Source organism: Vigna unguiculata, chromosome 7, assembly GCF_004118075.2.
Source record: "Vigna unguiculata cultivar IT97K-499-35 chromosome 7, ASM411807v1, whole genome shotgun sequence".
In the NCBI taxonomy this organism is placed as follows: domain Eukaryota; kingdom Viridiplantae; phylum Streptophyta; class Magnoliopsida; order Fabales; family Fabaceae; genus Vigna; species Vigna unguiculata.
The window spans coordinates 33,337,200-33,352,834 of NC_040285.1; the positions used below are offsets into that span (position 1 = coordinate 33,337,200).

General features: G+C 32.9%; 3 protein-coding genes across 6 annotated transcripts; 1 reads left to right on the forward strand and 2 right to left on the reverse strand.

Annotated features, from left to right (window-relative positions):
• Nucleotides 1-312: 312 nt before the first annotated feature.
• Nucleotides 313-4,422, reverse strand: LOC114189892. 4 transcript variants are annotated; one of them, XM_028078614.1, is made up of 5 exons: nucleotides 4,296-4,416; nucleotides 4,117-4,174; nucleotides 1,766-1,781; nucleotides 1,574-1,640; nucleotides 313-1,068 (listed from the first exon to the last, which is right to left on the reverse strand). In XM_028078614.1, the coding sequence occupies exon 5, from the start codon at nucleotides 1,050-1,052 to the stop codon at nucleotides 546-548; it is 507 nt and encodes a 168-aa protein (XP_027934415.1). In that variant the 5' UTR covers nucleotides 1,053-1,068; nucleotides 1,574-1,640; nucleotides 1,766-1,781; nucleotides 4,117-4,174; nucleotides 4,296-4,416; the 3' UTR covers nucleotides 313-545. The 4 variants fall into 4 exon arrangements, with proteins under 4 accessions (XP_027934415.1, XP_027934416.1, XP_027934417.1 ...); XM_028078615.1 differs by lacking the exon at nucleotides 1,766-1,781; XM_028078616.1 differs by lacking the exon at nucleotides 4,296-4,416 and having other exon boundaries at nucleotides 4,117-4,289.
• Nucleotides 4,423-7,455: 3,033 nt separating this feature from the next.
• On the forward strand, nucleotides 7,456-8,313 carry LOC114190493. The gene has a single exon (XM_028079401.1). The coding sequence runs from the start codon at nucleotides 7,626-7,628 to the stop codon at nucleotides 8,082-8,084; it is 459 nt and encodes a 152-aa protein (XP_027935202.1). The 5' UTR covers nucleotides 7,456-7,625; the 3' UTR covers nucleotides 8,085-8,313.
• Nucleotides 8,314-11,053: 2,740 nt separating this feature from the next.
• On the reverse strand, nucleotides 11,054-15,364 carry LOC114190340 (probable LRR receptor-like serine/threonine-protein kinase At1g34110). The gene is made up of 2 exons (XM_028079181.1): nucleotides 11,955-15,364; nucleotides 11,054-11,730 (listed from the first exon to the last, which is right to left on the reverse strand). Exons 1-2 carry the CDS (start codon nucleotides 14,815-14,817, stop codon nucleotides 11,348-11,350), a joined length of 3,246 nt encoding a protein of 1,081 aa, XP_027934982.1. The 5' UTR covers nucleotides 14,818-15,364; the 3' UTR covers nucleotides 11,054-11,347.
• Nucleotides 15,365-15,635: the final 271 nt, after the last annotated feature.

Below are 15,635 nucleotides of genomic sequence, written 5' to 3' on the forward strand. Positions count from 1 at the left end.
TATAATTAAATTCATGATACATAGATATATTCTATTGTATAACAAAAAATATTTATTAATAAGTTTTAAAAAATGTAAAAAAAAATAATACACAACTTCCTTATTTTCAAACATGTGTAACAATTAAGTCATTTATTTTAGGATTATACTAATTAAGTTAAAGACGTGTCTATTGTTAGTCTGTATTTTTCTTTTTTAGTTTTAAAAAAAAAAATTAATGTTGTCTTGGGTTGTAAAAGTTGTACCAAAATAATAATCAAAATTGATAAAACCTGCACCGTCTCTATTTTTTAGAGTTATTAACACTTGTAATTGACCAACACGAAAATACTCCCTTGATAAAATGCAAACAATGACAAAATGTTCAGATTCTAAATGAGGAATACATCACTTATTCAGATCTCGGAAACATGGTTTAATGTTGGGAATGAGAGATTAAACAAAATTGGAAGCAGCACAATGAATATTTATGAGTCAGTATGTAGTTCACTAGTTTATTTGCATTTGTCAGACGAAATTCCTTTTAAAGCAGTATTCAGTGTAACTCACTTGTCACCTAAACGGCCAAACCTACGTAGGCAATCAGCAAAACTGGTAACAAGACTAGCACACTTCAAAGGATCCTTGAAATGTTCCTTGTAACATGATAAGGTCGCAAATCTCTCGGCCGTGCATGGCCCAGGCTTTGGGTTTGGAAGCTTATACTCTTTATCATGAAGATCCTTTGCCTTCTGGGTTACTTCCTGCAACATAGTCTCCTCTTGCTTCTGCAATCTTTCCAAAACCTTCTCACTTTCCTGAAGCGTAGACTGAATACTCTCTAACTCTGACTGTAGAGGTTGAGCAGGAAACGTTCCAGGTAGATGCAAAGGGGGCTGCACTGGCCACCCTGGAATAACTGCACTCTCTGGCTTTCTAGTTTCATTAGATTGAGACTTTTCAGTGTCTCTTGCTATCTTTCGTCTGCTCTTTCTAGTTTTTTTCTTTGGCATGCCATCATCAACAAGCTGATTGACAAGGTCATTGCTAATCTGAATCGTAAACTCACCCATGATTGATAACTAACTCCTGCATAAGGTACCCGAAAGATATCATTAAAGTAATGATGTTAAAACATACTGATGCAGGTAATGTAGAATAAAAGAAAATTGAAATTATCTTTATGATTTATGGATATTTTTGTTGATTTTGGTGGCTCCTGTTGTTATGTATCATAAGCATTTAAGTTTCTTATTTTAAGTCCAAGGACTCTGACGCTATGTTTAAACAACTGAAGGTGGGTTAAATGGAAGGTTGGAATAAAGTGGTGGAATGGAATGGAATGAAATGGAATAACCATCAATCTGAACACAGCCTTGATGAGCTAGGGTTAGTAGTAAAGTAACAAATTACATTTATTGGGAATGTCAGATGACAGACAGACGACCATACAAACATCCCAAAAAAAAAATAATCTTTAGAGATTGAGGTAGAAGAGTAAAATACTAGACAATGCAGACAATCATACAAATACTCGAACCTTTATCTCAGATGTCAGATGACAAACGGCCACACAAACATCCCAAAAACTTACCTTTAAAAATACACTTAGATAACAAGGTCGGATACCAGAGATGCGGACGACCATACAGGTATCCAACCTTTTCAAAAATGTAAAAGCATGAAATTAAAATGTGAGAAAGGAAAAAAGAAACGTTGAACTTAAAATACTTTTAAGATAGACATTATTACATCACGTTTAGTGAAAAAGGTAGCAAAAGTGTACCGGCAAGTGTTTGCAGCTAAAGCCCATTCTTTCCATGTATCAAATTAAACCAGATTGATCAAATTCTCAAAGATAAGCCATACATTCATAAAAAAATAAAAAAACTATCATAAACCAAATAACAAACTTAAAGGGGATCCGCATCATATAATATTAAAACCCTAAGTAGATCATCATCATAACATCCACATTACGTTACTTATCATGTACGTGTTAAGCTTACAATCATTTTCATTAGATTAAATTATACTTTTAGTCCCCATTTTCATAATAAAATTTTAATTTGGTCCCTTAATTCATTTTTATCTCAATCTAGTCCCTATTTTGGAAAATTTAACTCAATTAAGTTCTTTCCGTTAGTGGTGGAATAACGGTGTTAAATGAGGTGCCACGTGTCAGCTTCTGGATTTTTTGAATTTTTTTTTAAATTTTTTATTAATTTTTTAAAATTTTTAAAAAAATTAAAATTTTACCATGTGTCAAGCTGACATCGTGCCACGTGGCACTATTTGGAAGGTGTCATTTTCTTATTCTCAATTTGATCCCTGTAATTTATCTTTTATCTCAATTTAGTCCCAATTTTTGTAAAAATTATGCAATTTCGCCTCCTCCAAATTGAAACAAAAATTATAAAATGTTATACAAATATTTTTATTCAAATTGATATTTTTATTATATATTTTCAATAAAACCAAGTTTCTTTAAATTTGTTTCACATTAAATTTTACTTAAAATTGTTTTCAAATTTTAAATTTATTTGTTTTTTATTGTTACATAAATTAACTAACTAAAATATATAATTGTTATTTTTAAATTATATAATTGTTATTTTTATACTAACTAAAATATTTGTATAGAAATTATTGAATTTTAAAAATATTTTAAATAATTGCATATTTTAAAAATATGCAATTATTTAAAATATAAATTCAAATAAAAAACAATATTAAAGTATAATGTAATAAAATATCAATATAATTTATGAATTTTTTTATCAACATTATTTTCTATTAACAACTTTAAAACAATTTTAAATAAAGTTTAACGTAAAATATAAATTAAAATAAACTTAATCTTGTTAAAAATATTTACTTGAAATATCAATTTTGATAGAAATATTTGTGCATATTTATATAGAAATTAAATTTGGTTTCAATTTGGAGAGGGACAAAATTGCACAATTTTTACAAAAATTAGGACTAAATTGAGACAAAAAATAAAATACAGGGACCAAATTGAGAATGAGAAAATGACAACTCCCAAATAGTAACACGTGGCAGGTAGCACAATGTCCGCTTGACACATGACAAAATATTAATTTTTTAAAAGATTTTAAAAAAATTAATAAAAATTCAAAAAAATTCAAAAAATAATCAAAAAATTCAAAAAAAAATTCAAAAAATCCAGAAGCTGACACGTGACACCCCATTTAACACCGTCACTCCACCACTAACGAAAAAGACTTGATTGGGTCAAATTTCCCAAAATAGGGACCAGATTGAGATAAAAAATAATTGAGGAACCAAATTCAAATTTTGCTACGAAAATGGAGAATAAAAGTATAATTTAACCTTTTCATTACATTCAAAATTATATTATATAAAATAAAAGGGACCCACCCATGCACCATTCAATCACATATACAAAGAAATTTATCAATATTTATAAAATCTCAGGATATTAAATGCACTAGCATACGAGCTTCACATATACTCATCCTGCAAACGAGTTCAGCCCATTGTAAAATAAAAGTACAACCGCAAAACTTCAGTTCTCAAAAACTTAGTTTCTGCAAATAAATTCTTAGGCCACAAAATCAAGCTAAATAGAACTTCCTGTATATGAAATCCTCCATTCCCAGAATCAATAGCTTAGCAACAATTGAATAACTTCAAACACACTTAAACCAAATATCAATTACACCTACAATCTCATGTAAACAATTTCCAAACAATCATTCAAATTATTTAGACAAATCACACAATTTCATCAATTCAATTCCAGAACCCAACAGTATTTAAAACATCATAGTTCCTCTGTAAATTCAGTCACAATGCTCATTTTCAAAGGAGACAAAAATCAGAGAAAAAATAATAAACCCCAAAAATCATAAAACGCACAAACAGTTTATCGATTTTCAACCATAGCATCTCGAACACACACCCCACGCAAATCAGTAGACTAATCAATTCAAATCGGCTTAAACAGCACATAATCCAAAACAAATTACAATTCATATTCAAGCTATGGGTCCAGAAATGAACAAAACGGAGATAGATGGGAGTAACAGTTTTCAAAACACAGTTTGAAATGGTTCAGTCGATGACACAGAATGAGATTTAAAAACTCACCTTCACAATATCACCACGAACGCAAATAACGCCTTCCCCCAGAATCTTCTTCCAGTACCTTCACCAAGTTGCGCCAATGTGAAATTGAAAGCAATTAATAGGTAATTTGTCATTACGAAGAGATGTATTGAAGTTAAATGGGAGAGAAAATTGAGAGAAATGTGAGAAAGTAGACAAACCCTAAGACTCAAATGGCAAGTCCTGAGAGCTCTGAAATAGTTTGGTCTTTTTGCAGAATTTGGAAAATAAAGTAAGCGTGGCAAGTACGAATCTCCGTTTCATATATCTCTCCTCACGTGATTCTCTTTCCACTTACTATTCGTCAGGTTCTTCTATGCAATAAAAGAAATAGTTTATAACTATATAAACTTTAATTATTAATTATTTCATAAACAAAATCTAGATCTACGTAATATATTGACTAAAAATTTAAGTCTCTAGTGATGTGATAATTAGAAACCAAAGAATTAGTTTTTAATTTGTTGTTTTTATTGACAAAAAATTAGTCTCTAAAATAAAAGTGACTAAAAAAATTGTTTCTAATTACATGTTAGCGAGTCATTAAAAAAACTATCTTTCAATAAATAAATAATTTTTATGATTATTAGTTACCAAAAAATTAATATCTAATTATATTATAAATTTTTATTAATAATAGATATTAATTTCAATATGAATAACTCTTAATTTATAACATAATATTTATTTAATATATATAATGATTAATTATTTATAATTTCTAAATTAATTATTATTAATAATTTTTTTAGTGATATGCTATTATAATATATATGTATATTAATATTTATGACAAAAATTTATAATTATTTTAGTAATTTAATATTTTATTATTGAATTAGAAATCGTGATTGAAATTAATTATTAATTTAAGAACCAATTTTAACAGCCGAATCGGTGTGAATTATCAACCGACTTTAGTATCTAAATACTTTGTCATTAAATCTAAATCAATTATCAAATTTGAAAAAAATAATTCATCACTCATTTCATTATTAACAATTATTAATATTTTAGTCATTCAATTTTGATCATCATATATTACTTTTCTAATAAAAGTAACTATTTTAGTCGGTTAAGACTCTCGTCACTAAAATTACTAATTTTAAAAAATAAATTTAATTACTAGTAATAAGTAATATTTTCGATCACTAAAATTACAACATTTCTTTATCATATTTACGGTAGTTAGCTCTAGACATCTTGTTAGTAGTTTAAGTATGATTAGGTCTTTTTGTCCATTTATTTCAATTAGTTACGACTTTTAGATGATTTTCTGCTCCTCTAATATTTGACAAATTCAAAGTTACCAAAATTAATAAAATAATAACATATAAATTTCATGTTAAACAAAAAATAAAATTAATATATTTTTTATTAACTTGTTTTACTTCATATTACTTGTTTTACAAAAATAAATTATTTTATAAATAATGATATTTTAATTTATTTTTTTTACTTACTTTTAATTCATTACTTTAATCACTATTACATTATTTATTTTCATTTTTTTAATTATATAATATAATGAACTAATAAAAATTAAAATAATAGATTAAAAATAAATCAAAAATAATAAATTAAAGTATCATTATCATTATTTTATATATAACTCTCATACACTTTCATACACTTGTCAGTTACGACTTAAGACAATATATGCAAATAATTTATAATATATACGTTAATATAATATTAATTTGTATTTTATTTTTTATTTTTAGTATTTTTGTGAATCAGAAATATTTTAAGAAAATGTAAAAATGCAAAGTGATGGATAAACAGAAATAAACAAAAAAAAATCTAATAATTACAATAAATCACTTTCACATTACATATTATATATATGATTTAATTTTTACTCATGAAAAATAAAAAAAAAAATCTAACGTGCAAAGAAATGAAGTATTTTCTAAACTTACTCTCTTTTATATTCTTAAGCCTCATTTTGTTCTATCTCTCCTTTCTTTTTCTTTTTCTTTTCTTTTTACTTTTCTCACATTTTCTTTTTGTTTTCTTCAAATTAAGCGTGGAGTTATTCATAAAGGCCTATCATTATCTTACATTGTCTATTTCTCTTTCATAAAAAAATAGCTTTTATCTATTTATATAAACCAAATTAGTCATCTATTCTATTAAAATTTACGCATAATCCTCTTAAAAAATTATACAACAAAATTCGAATATTTTTTAGTATTAATTTTTTCTATAACTGCTAAAAAAATTCAAATTACTGTTCCACCTTAAAAAAAGTTTCAAAATAAAATATCACAAATTGAGTTTGTTTACTATGGAGGAAAACAATGCGAGAAGTGAGTGTTGCTGTCAGTTTACACTGCGTTTCTGAAGAATGAACGAACCAATGGATTTTGACCATTATGTTTTTTCTCTCACAAAAACCTTAGCCTCAAAGTAGATTTTGTTTATGCAGCGCCTATTTTCTGTTCGCTAATGTATGAATATACTTTAACTTCATCAAATAAAAAACAATTTCATTGACATGAATAAAAAAATGCTGACTGACATGGTAAAAGAAAAAAAAAAGGTAGTTTTGTCATTATTAATTGAAAAAACCACTAACTATTAACATCAAGATTAGTGAAAAACATCAATTGAAAATAACATCTAAATATTGTAATATTAATTGAAAAAACCCTGGTGCTGTTCATAAAAAATAATCCACTAACATCAAAAAAATAAAAAAGAAAAACATTTAAGTTGAATTAAGTTAAGCTTTTACACTTTTTATTAAATAAAATTTAACTTAATTTATTCTTACATGATTGAGTCATATATTATGATTTTTCAATTATTTATTTTAATTTATTTTTTATGATATAATTATTTATCTATTTTTTAGAAATTAATCTCTATTTTTACATGTTTTTAATAAAATTATTTTAACAGTTATTTTTTTAATTTAATTTTTAATAAATATAATTATTTCATATATTAACTTAATAATATTTTAAAATAATCTCCTACTAATATAATATTATATATTTAAAAATTAGTTTCATAGTGTATACAAAGTAATAATAAAGTAAATGAAATTATAATTATATTTTTATTATTTTATTATTTTATTCGAATTAAGAAAAGTTCAAATTAAGCTAAATTAGTTTGAGTTGAATTTAATCCAACTGAAAAAAGTGAACCAAATTTATTCATATTAAACTTATCTGATATATGATATAATAAACAACCTTATTAACACTAAGTAACTCAATAGAGTAAAACTTAAAATCATTTGAACAAACCCTAAAAAAAGTAAAAAATAAAAAACAAAGGCTGAACTTTGATAAAGATAATTAATTTAATTTAATCCCGTAAAGAAGCTAGGATCCTTGATCTCTGGCACAATCAATCGTATTGAAGTTGCATTTCACACTCTGTTGCTTATTCTTCAATTTCCAGATTTAAGAGTCACTGTGTGTCTCTTTGCGGCCGCTGCAGCTGCAACTTCAACTTTTGTTGTAACCAAAAGCAGAATGAACGGCCGGTGGAGGTTTTCCCTCTTCTACACGTTCTTCAGAACCCGACACCCTTTTCGCCAATCCTCAATTTCCCCCCTCACTTCATCGACCCACCTTGCGTGCACCTCGAAGTTCCACTCTTTTTCCTCAATCCCCAGCACCCACTACGCGATGCGGCACAATCCAAGGAGTTTCAGTGGTGGGTCGGGCGAGTTGGACCACACCAAGGAGGTGGACACCATCAACCTTAAGTTTGCCGAGGCGAGGGAAGAGATAGAGATGGCGTTGGAGTCCAAAGACACCGTTTATTTCGACGAGGAAGCCGAGTGTGCACGCGACGCCGTCAATGAGGTTTTGGGCATGTTCGAGAACTTGTTGGCCAAGTTGCCGGAGAAAGAAAGAGGGGCTTTGCAGAGATCTATGGGTCTCAAGATTGAACAATTGAAGGCTGAAATTGCACAATTGGATGAGTAAGAGGTTTTGGTATTTGATGGTTGTGACTTCTTCATCACTTATTTGCGAGAACCGATTATTGTTGTTCTTTTCATTTAAAGGGATGTTCGTTTTGTTATACCAACTATTGGATTTTGTGATAGTGCGAGGAAACTAGTTTATTGAGATGCTTATTAGATATTAGGAAACTGAAAGTAACAATCAATAAATTTATTTTAGTAAGATAATAACTCTTACTGTTGTTTGCACTTCTCCCATCCTCTGCTGATGCTTGTTGTTCTGCTTATTTTAGCTGTGGGATGAACATTTGGATAATCTGCTTCTAAGTTAGAACATGTCGGTATTTTATATTTTATACCATTCTAATGTAGTTTTTTTTAACTATGTTAGCAACTGGTACATTACATAATACTAATAAATAGCCAAACATTTTTCAAGCCTTAAGTCTTCACTTCACACTTCCACTTCTAGCTGTTTAGTTTGTTGCTGCATAACTGATTCAACGCGATGATTACCATATTAAAGTCTGCAGACTGTGGGAGTGAACGAATTGTCTTTATATGCAGAAGTTGTTAGTCTGGTTCTATTCTTATAGGCATAGCTTAACTCATGAAGAAAGACAAGTGTGACTAACATGAAATCTTAATCTCCTTTGAGTTGACAATCCCTAAAGCAATAAAGTGAATAAACCACAGCTGCTTACTACAGATAGGCTTCATGGGCAAAGGAGTTCTTGTATCTGATTTTGGCAATGCTAATTCAACTGACTTAAATTATGGATAATTAGTGGTTGTCAACTTTTTTCTTTAGCGTAATTTCATGTGTTTGGTGTCGGTTCAATAATTTATCATTTTCCTTCTTTTAAATATACAATAATACTAATTGGGTTTTTTTTTTTACATCGATACTAATTGATGGTCGATGTGCTTGTCATTACTACATATGTCAACAATGTGAATGGCTGACCATGCCAAATAGGTGTACATGGAAACAATAATTTGTAATTTTGGAGTCTTACTCCCAAGTTTGGGCCTTTCTGAAGACCCATTAAGAAACCATTTGTCCTGCCGTATGGATTTGTTTGCATAAACTTCTACATAAGTTCAAGTATGTTGGGTCTGTCTTAGATAATAATTCTAGGTTATCCTGCGGTTAATATACAAGAGGAAAGCTTGTAGTAGCAAATGGGAAATATAAGAATGCATATACTTGTGTCATTCAAAAGATTGTGAATTCGGTAGTGACCAAGTGATACTAATCTGAAATGACAAGGTTAAATTCCTTGGTAGAACTATATATATTTCTTTTAAACTACACTTAGGAGGAAATATTACTGTAAGGATTGTCGATTCAGAAAATCAAGACGAGCTTTCTGTGATCATCGCAGTTCCACTGATAGAGAATGAAGGTATAAGAAAGGGAAAGTAATCCCTTGTGTTAGCTCCAGAAAGAATCCATTTTCTTAAATCAGTATTGTTCAATACAGTTACTGTATGGTCTAAGCATGAAGGAACAAATGTTAAGATGCCAACTTCTTGATAAGTTTAAGATTAGCATGGGAAAATTATCCTTACATGAAAATTGACAGATAGTCTTACAGAACAATCTAAAGAAACCAGCAGAGACACAATTTGAAATAACAGTGCTGTAGTGAAAGAAAACAGAAATGAAATCTAAAATAGCACTTTTTTTACTGTTGACAAAATTTGCTATCATACAAAAAAGGTGGAGGTCCGTGGAGGGATGAATGCAATGAGAATTAAGAAGGGAGATTCAGAGAGGAAACTGATGAGCATGACGATTCTGCCTTTTGACGAACATTGTCTGACAAATGAACGCGCAATGTAGTGTGTCTGATAAGACATGGAAGAAGGAGGGGGAAGCAAGACTTTGTTTCCTTTTGTCTCCTTACACGCTGCTATCTTGGCCCCCACACCCAAGCCTCTCCATATGGCTCCTGCCTCTGTAAGTCGATTCTCCAAAGTAAAAAATAAGGCTTCTATTATTCTACTTCCTATTTCATGATATGACAACCATTCCAGGTCCTCTCCACTTACATTCAGAAATCTTTACAGCCATCACTTCTTCACCATTGCAATAGTACTTCAGTAAAGAAAATAAACCACAATAAACTAGTCATTTTGGTCATCTTGGATCGGTTAATAACATTAAATCTTATATTTTTTTCTTATATAAACTTTCTGATCTCAGCTTTCTCTGAATTTAATTTAAGTACTTATCTTTTGACATTGAGCAATAATTGAATGAAATTCAACAAATGCGATGGCATGATGTGTAAACTTAAAAAAATCAGTTCTTTCATTATTGAAGCTTTAATTTCTCTGCAGGAAAGCATGCTCTTTGTCTATAGCCATTATTATTGTTCAAGGAAATTTCTGAGCCAATGGGCCCAAAGGTTCCGAATTTTCCTGTTAGGTCACCTCACACCTTTCGGCTCTCTCTGGTCTCTTGTACCCTTTTGTTGATGCGAAAACTAATGTCGCCAAAGAAATTATATACGTAGAATCAGAATAAGATCTAAAATATTTTTTAAAATAAATGAATAAGTGCGTGTTTAAGCTTTGATGTAGGAGACTTGGAATTGGAAGTGACATGGACATTATCGAAATGGAGGCACATGAATTCAGCTAAGTTTTAAATGCTTGATTTCTATGTTTACAAAACTTGAGACAGTGCCCAATCATAACGGGGCTTTTCGCCACTTAAATCAAAGTAAAAACCTTGTAGATTCTTGTGATCGGAAGCTTTAACTCTATAATTCTCAGCTTTGTAAGAAAAATATATATCATTTTGGTTATTTTTTACTCATTTCTTCACTGTCTTTCTGCAAGGAAAAAGAACAAAGTGAATTTCACAAAACTTAAAAAGTTAACATATGGATTTTATAACTTCAGCAACAACAATAAGGGTGTTTGAAAAATATATATATTACTTTTGGTTCCTACCTTAAAACCAATTTGTTGAAGAAATTATCAGAAGAATTTCAAGCAGATAAAGTGGTAGCATTCAACAAGCACGTAAATGGTGTCGAAACACAAATAGTACTGCTTCACGATGACGTGATGTGGATTACTGACATCTGTATTTCTAAAACTGTACAACAATGGCCGTTTCAGCGAAACATTAGTTCCTCTCTAGCTCCCTACTCTCGAATTTCCACGTTAGCAGCACCCTCATTTCCATCATGGAAGAGATGAAAATCAATCACTAACCATTGGAGTTTAGAAGCAAAAGAAACAAAGAAAAAAAATAAAGGGGTGGAATCAGCTTTGATTTAAGGACTGTTTTATTAGAGGTTGAGAGGTCTTTCCCATCTCCTCAGGTTGGCTCTTCACCTCCATTAGTAGTGCAACCACTTCCTTCATTGTGGGGCGCTCTGATGGGGAAGAGTTCACACAAAACATAGCAATTCCAAGTGTTTGAAGCATCTCTTGCACCATTTGATCTGGTAGACCTTGCAGCTTTGTGTCTAGTATTGAAACGGCTGGTTCAAAGCTTCCCATCTTCCTCTTCACCCATTCCACTATGTGTTGGCCATCTCCAACATGGGATTCAACAGCACTGCGACCACTTAGAATCTCTAGCAAAACCACCCCATAACTATAGACATCACTCTTCTCTGTTATGTTCATGGAGTAGCCATATTCTGCGTTAGTGATAAAACATGGTTAGTTTTGAACCAATAGCATTAAATGATAAAATACGGATGTCATCATATTCATACATTCCTGGGCTTGAATTGAACGTGTGCACATTGTTTCTACATTTAAACCAATAGCACTAAATAACAAATTAAGGGCATTGATTTTATCAATTATGTAAAGGATGTAAGAAAGGTTCGAGAAAGTAAAGCAAGATAAGCTGACTTACCTGGAGCAATATAACCATAGGAACCAGCAACTCTGGACATTGCATGATGATAATTTGGCGAATGCATTAGCTTTGCAAGACCAAAATCTGCCAGATATGCCTCAAATTTGGAGTCTAGAAGTATGTTATTGCACTTGACATCTCTATGGAGAATTGCAGGTACGCAATCATGATGAAGGTAAGCTAGACCTTGAGCTGATCCGACAGCAATCTTGTATCTTGTTTCCCAGTCTAAGTTCCTGTTCGCTTGTAATAGCTGTCGCAGATTACCATTTGGGATGTAGTTATAGAGAAGAAGATTAACGCTCCTGTTAGAGCAATAGCCTATGAGCCTCACTATGTTCCTATGCCGAATGTATCCAAGAATCTGTATCTCTGCAGCAAAAGAATCCACTATTTCATCTGCTTTGCTTGCTTTCCAAAGCTTCTTTACTGCAATCAACTCCCCATTTGGCATCTCAGCCTTATACACAACACCTGAGCAGCCCTTTCCAATCACATTTTCATCTTTCAAGCAATCCAAGATATTATCGATGCTGAAGTTTACTTTCTGAAATGGGATGAAAGTCCAAGGATAAGAGAAATCCTCAGTTCCTAATGTGGAAGTTGATGCCCCCAATGTTTTTTCAACCTTGTATCCATGATTACGAGTTACTAGAATCCAGGAAGCAATGAGAATTATAGTAACCGAGGCTAGAATGACTGTGACCAAAGCAATGGTTTTTGCAGATTTCAAACCATTTTTTCGAATCAGACTAGAAGAACAGGTAGCCCCATCAATGGACTGACAAAGCTCAGGGTTCTGAATATATGAACTGGAGGATAGTGTTCTGAAGAATGGAGTAACTGGGATAGGACCTGAGAAGTTGTTGTAGGAGATATTGAGAGAGGTGAGGCTAGTGAGAGACCCCAGAACCTTGATTTCTCCATAAAGCATGTTGTGAGAAAGATCAAGCGATTGTAACTGTGTCAAAGCAGACACTGATTCTGGGATCTCTCCTGTAAATGAATTGTAGCTCAAGTCCAAACTGATGGTTAAGCTTGTAACATGACCAATCTCAGGGGGTATGCCACCAGAGAGGCTGTTGTAACTCAAATCCAGAAGAGTTAACTTCTGCAAATTTCTAATGGATTTTGGGATTGATCCTGTCAGTACGTTATTGTTGAGGATGAGCTTGTTTAAATAGCTGAAGTTTCCGAAGCTCCAAGGAATTTCTCCTGTCAAACTGTTTCTACTGAGATCAAGCTGCTCCAAATTTTCAAGCTCCCCAATCACAGATGGAATTTCCCCGGTGAGGTAGTTGTTGTGCACATCTAACAGCTCAAGAACTGTGATATTAGCAATCTCCACTGGTATGCTTCCAGAGAAATTATTCATGTACAGGTCGAGAAACACCAGATTTTGCAATTGACCTATCTCTTTAGGAATCTGGCCTGAAAGCTGGTTCTCTCCAACCCTCAACCTCACCAAAGACTGGCAATTTGCAACACTTGGTGGCAATCCTCCTGTTAATGAATTGCCCAGAAGCAGAAGCTTACTCAGCTTCTTCAAGCCGAAAATCTCTTCTGGTATAGAACCTGTTAGCTTATTCCTTGAAAGATCAAGTGCATAGAGTTCTGTGCAGTTTCCAAAAGATGATGGTATGGTTCCAGACACTAGATTACCCCATAAGAAAAAGCTCTGCAGAACCTTTAATTTACCTAACTCCCAGGGAATAGTACCTGATAACTGATTCTTGTCGAGCTGAACAGTGGAAAGGCTGGCACAGTTGCTCAACTGCCATGGTATTTTACCTGTGAGTGAATTATCTGATAGATGAAGCTGTTCTAGAACCACCAGCTTCCCAAAGTCCCCCGGTATTTCACCAGAGAGGTCATTAGAAGAGACATCAAATATAACAAGTGATGAACAGTTTGAGAGCTCTGCTGGGATTGGACCAGTTAAGGCATTGCCCCAAAGTAGCAAGCTAGTAAGTTTTTGCAACTTGCTCAATTGCGGAGGGATAGAACCAGTGAGCTTATTCATGTGCAGATACAGATTTCTCAGCTCAGAACACAACCCAAGCTCTGGAGGCATTGAACCAGAAATTTCAGTATCATAAAGTGCTAGAGTCTGTAGATTGATCAAGTTACCAAATGTAGAAGGAATGGCACCAGAAAGTCCCGTGGCAGCCGCACCAAAAGTGGTGAGGTTGGTGAGCAGGCCTAACTGTGAAGGGATTTGTCCAGTGAGATATGGATTGCCCCCTATCCGAAACTGCTGCAGAGATGTCAAAGAGCCTAGCTGTGATGGGATTGAGCCGTTGAGAAGATTGTCTTGGAGGCAGAGAACTTCAAGTGAAGTGAGATTAGAAAGATGTTGAGGAATGCTTCCTGTCAATCTGTTGGAGTTCAAGAAAAGGAATTGAAGTAAAGAGAGGCTTCCAAGTTCAGCAGGTATGGAACCAGTGAGAGAGTTTGAGGAGAGGTCAAGCAGCTGAAGATGGGAAAGTTGACCAAAAGAGGGTGGAATGGTGCCAGAGACATTGGTGGAAGAGAGATTGAGAAGTTGAAGCATTGATAAAGAGGATAGCTGAGGAGGTAAATAGGAGAGGTTGAGAAAAGTATCTGGAATAGAGAGGGAGATAACTCTACCTTGTGGGGAGCAAGTGATACCTTTCCATGAACATGGTGTTGAGCTTGATGGGTTCCATGAGGAGAGAACAGGTGATGATTTTGCAGCAGAGCCTGCTGCAGGCAGAAGAGAAAGAAGGGATTGTCCATCGGGTGAGAGACAAGTGACTCCTATCTTTGTCAGGGTGAGGCAGAAAAATATCATGGAAAATAACAAAGTGGTAACACTCCGGGGAACAATGCTTTCCATTTGGACTACGAAAATGGCTTGGTTTTGGAGATTAAGAACTTGGTCTAATGGAGTGTTGGTTATAGTGAATGATAGTGATTGGTGAAGCTGAAGCTGAAAAAAGTCCACTCTAGGAGACCAAGTGCATGTGCAAGAGGGTCTCTGTTGCTTGAGTTTCACACTAGCGTTTTCAATACTAGCATGTGAAAGACTACATGTATATCTGAGATATACAGTGAAGAATGCAATCTATTTCCCTCTTACCCCAGAAAGTGGCTCTGCTCTCACTACTACCAAATGGTAGAATCAAAGCTAGGCTTCTGATGATGCTTATTGTTTACTGAGCTTCTGTTCCTGCACTCGTGATGCTATGCAAATGGTGATGGAAATGGTGGCATGGCCATCTAAGTTCTGGCACTTGTGGTGCATGCACTGTTGTTGGTTTCCATGATTCGGGTGACTGCTTGCAGGTAATAATAACAAAGGAGAATACCTCAGCGGTGGTAGTGCGGTGGCTGAGCTTTTCTGAGTTCAATGCACTTTGAAAACCTCCACTCTCAATATCTCTTTTACATTTAAATAGTAGTTAGTGTAGTTCTAACTTCGTTGTTTGGCTGTATTCTTTGTTGTGTGCATGTACCAAATTGACCCTCCATTATGTAGGATATGTAGTTTGTGAATTGGGACATAGACCTTTTACAAAAACCAAATTGTTCTCCAATCACTCACTGACACTCCCTTACCCTTTCATTATCTTACTATTTAGGGAGGAGTGGGGCTTCACTGTTTGTTCTTGTACCTGCTGTAGTGACTGACTTATCACACAGACAAAAATTCTC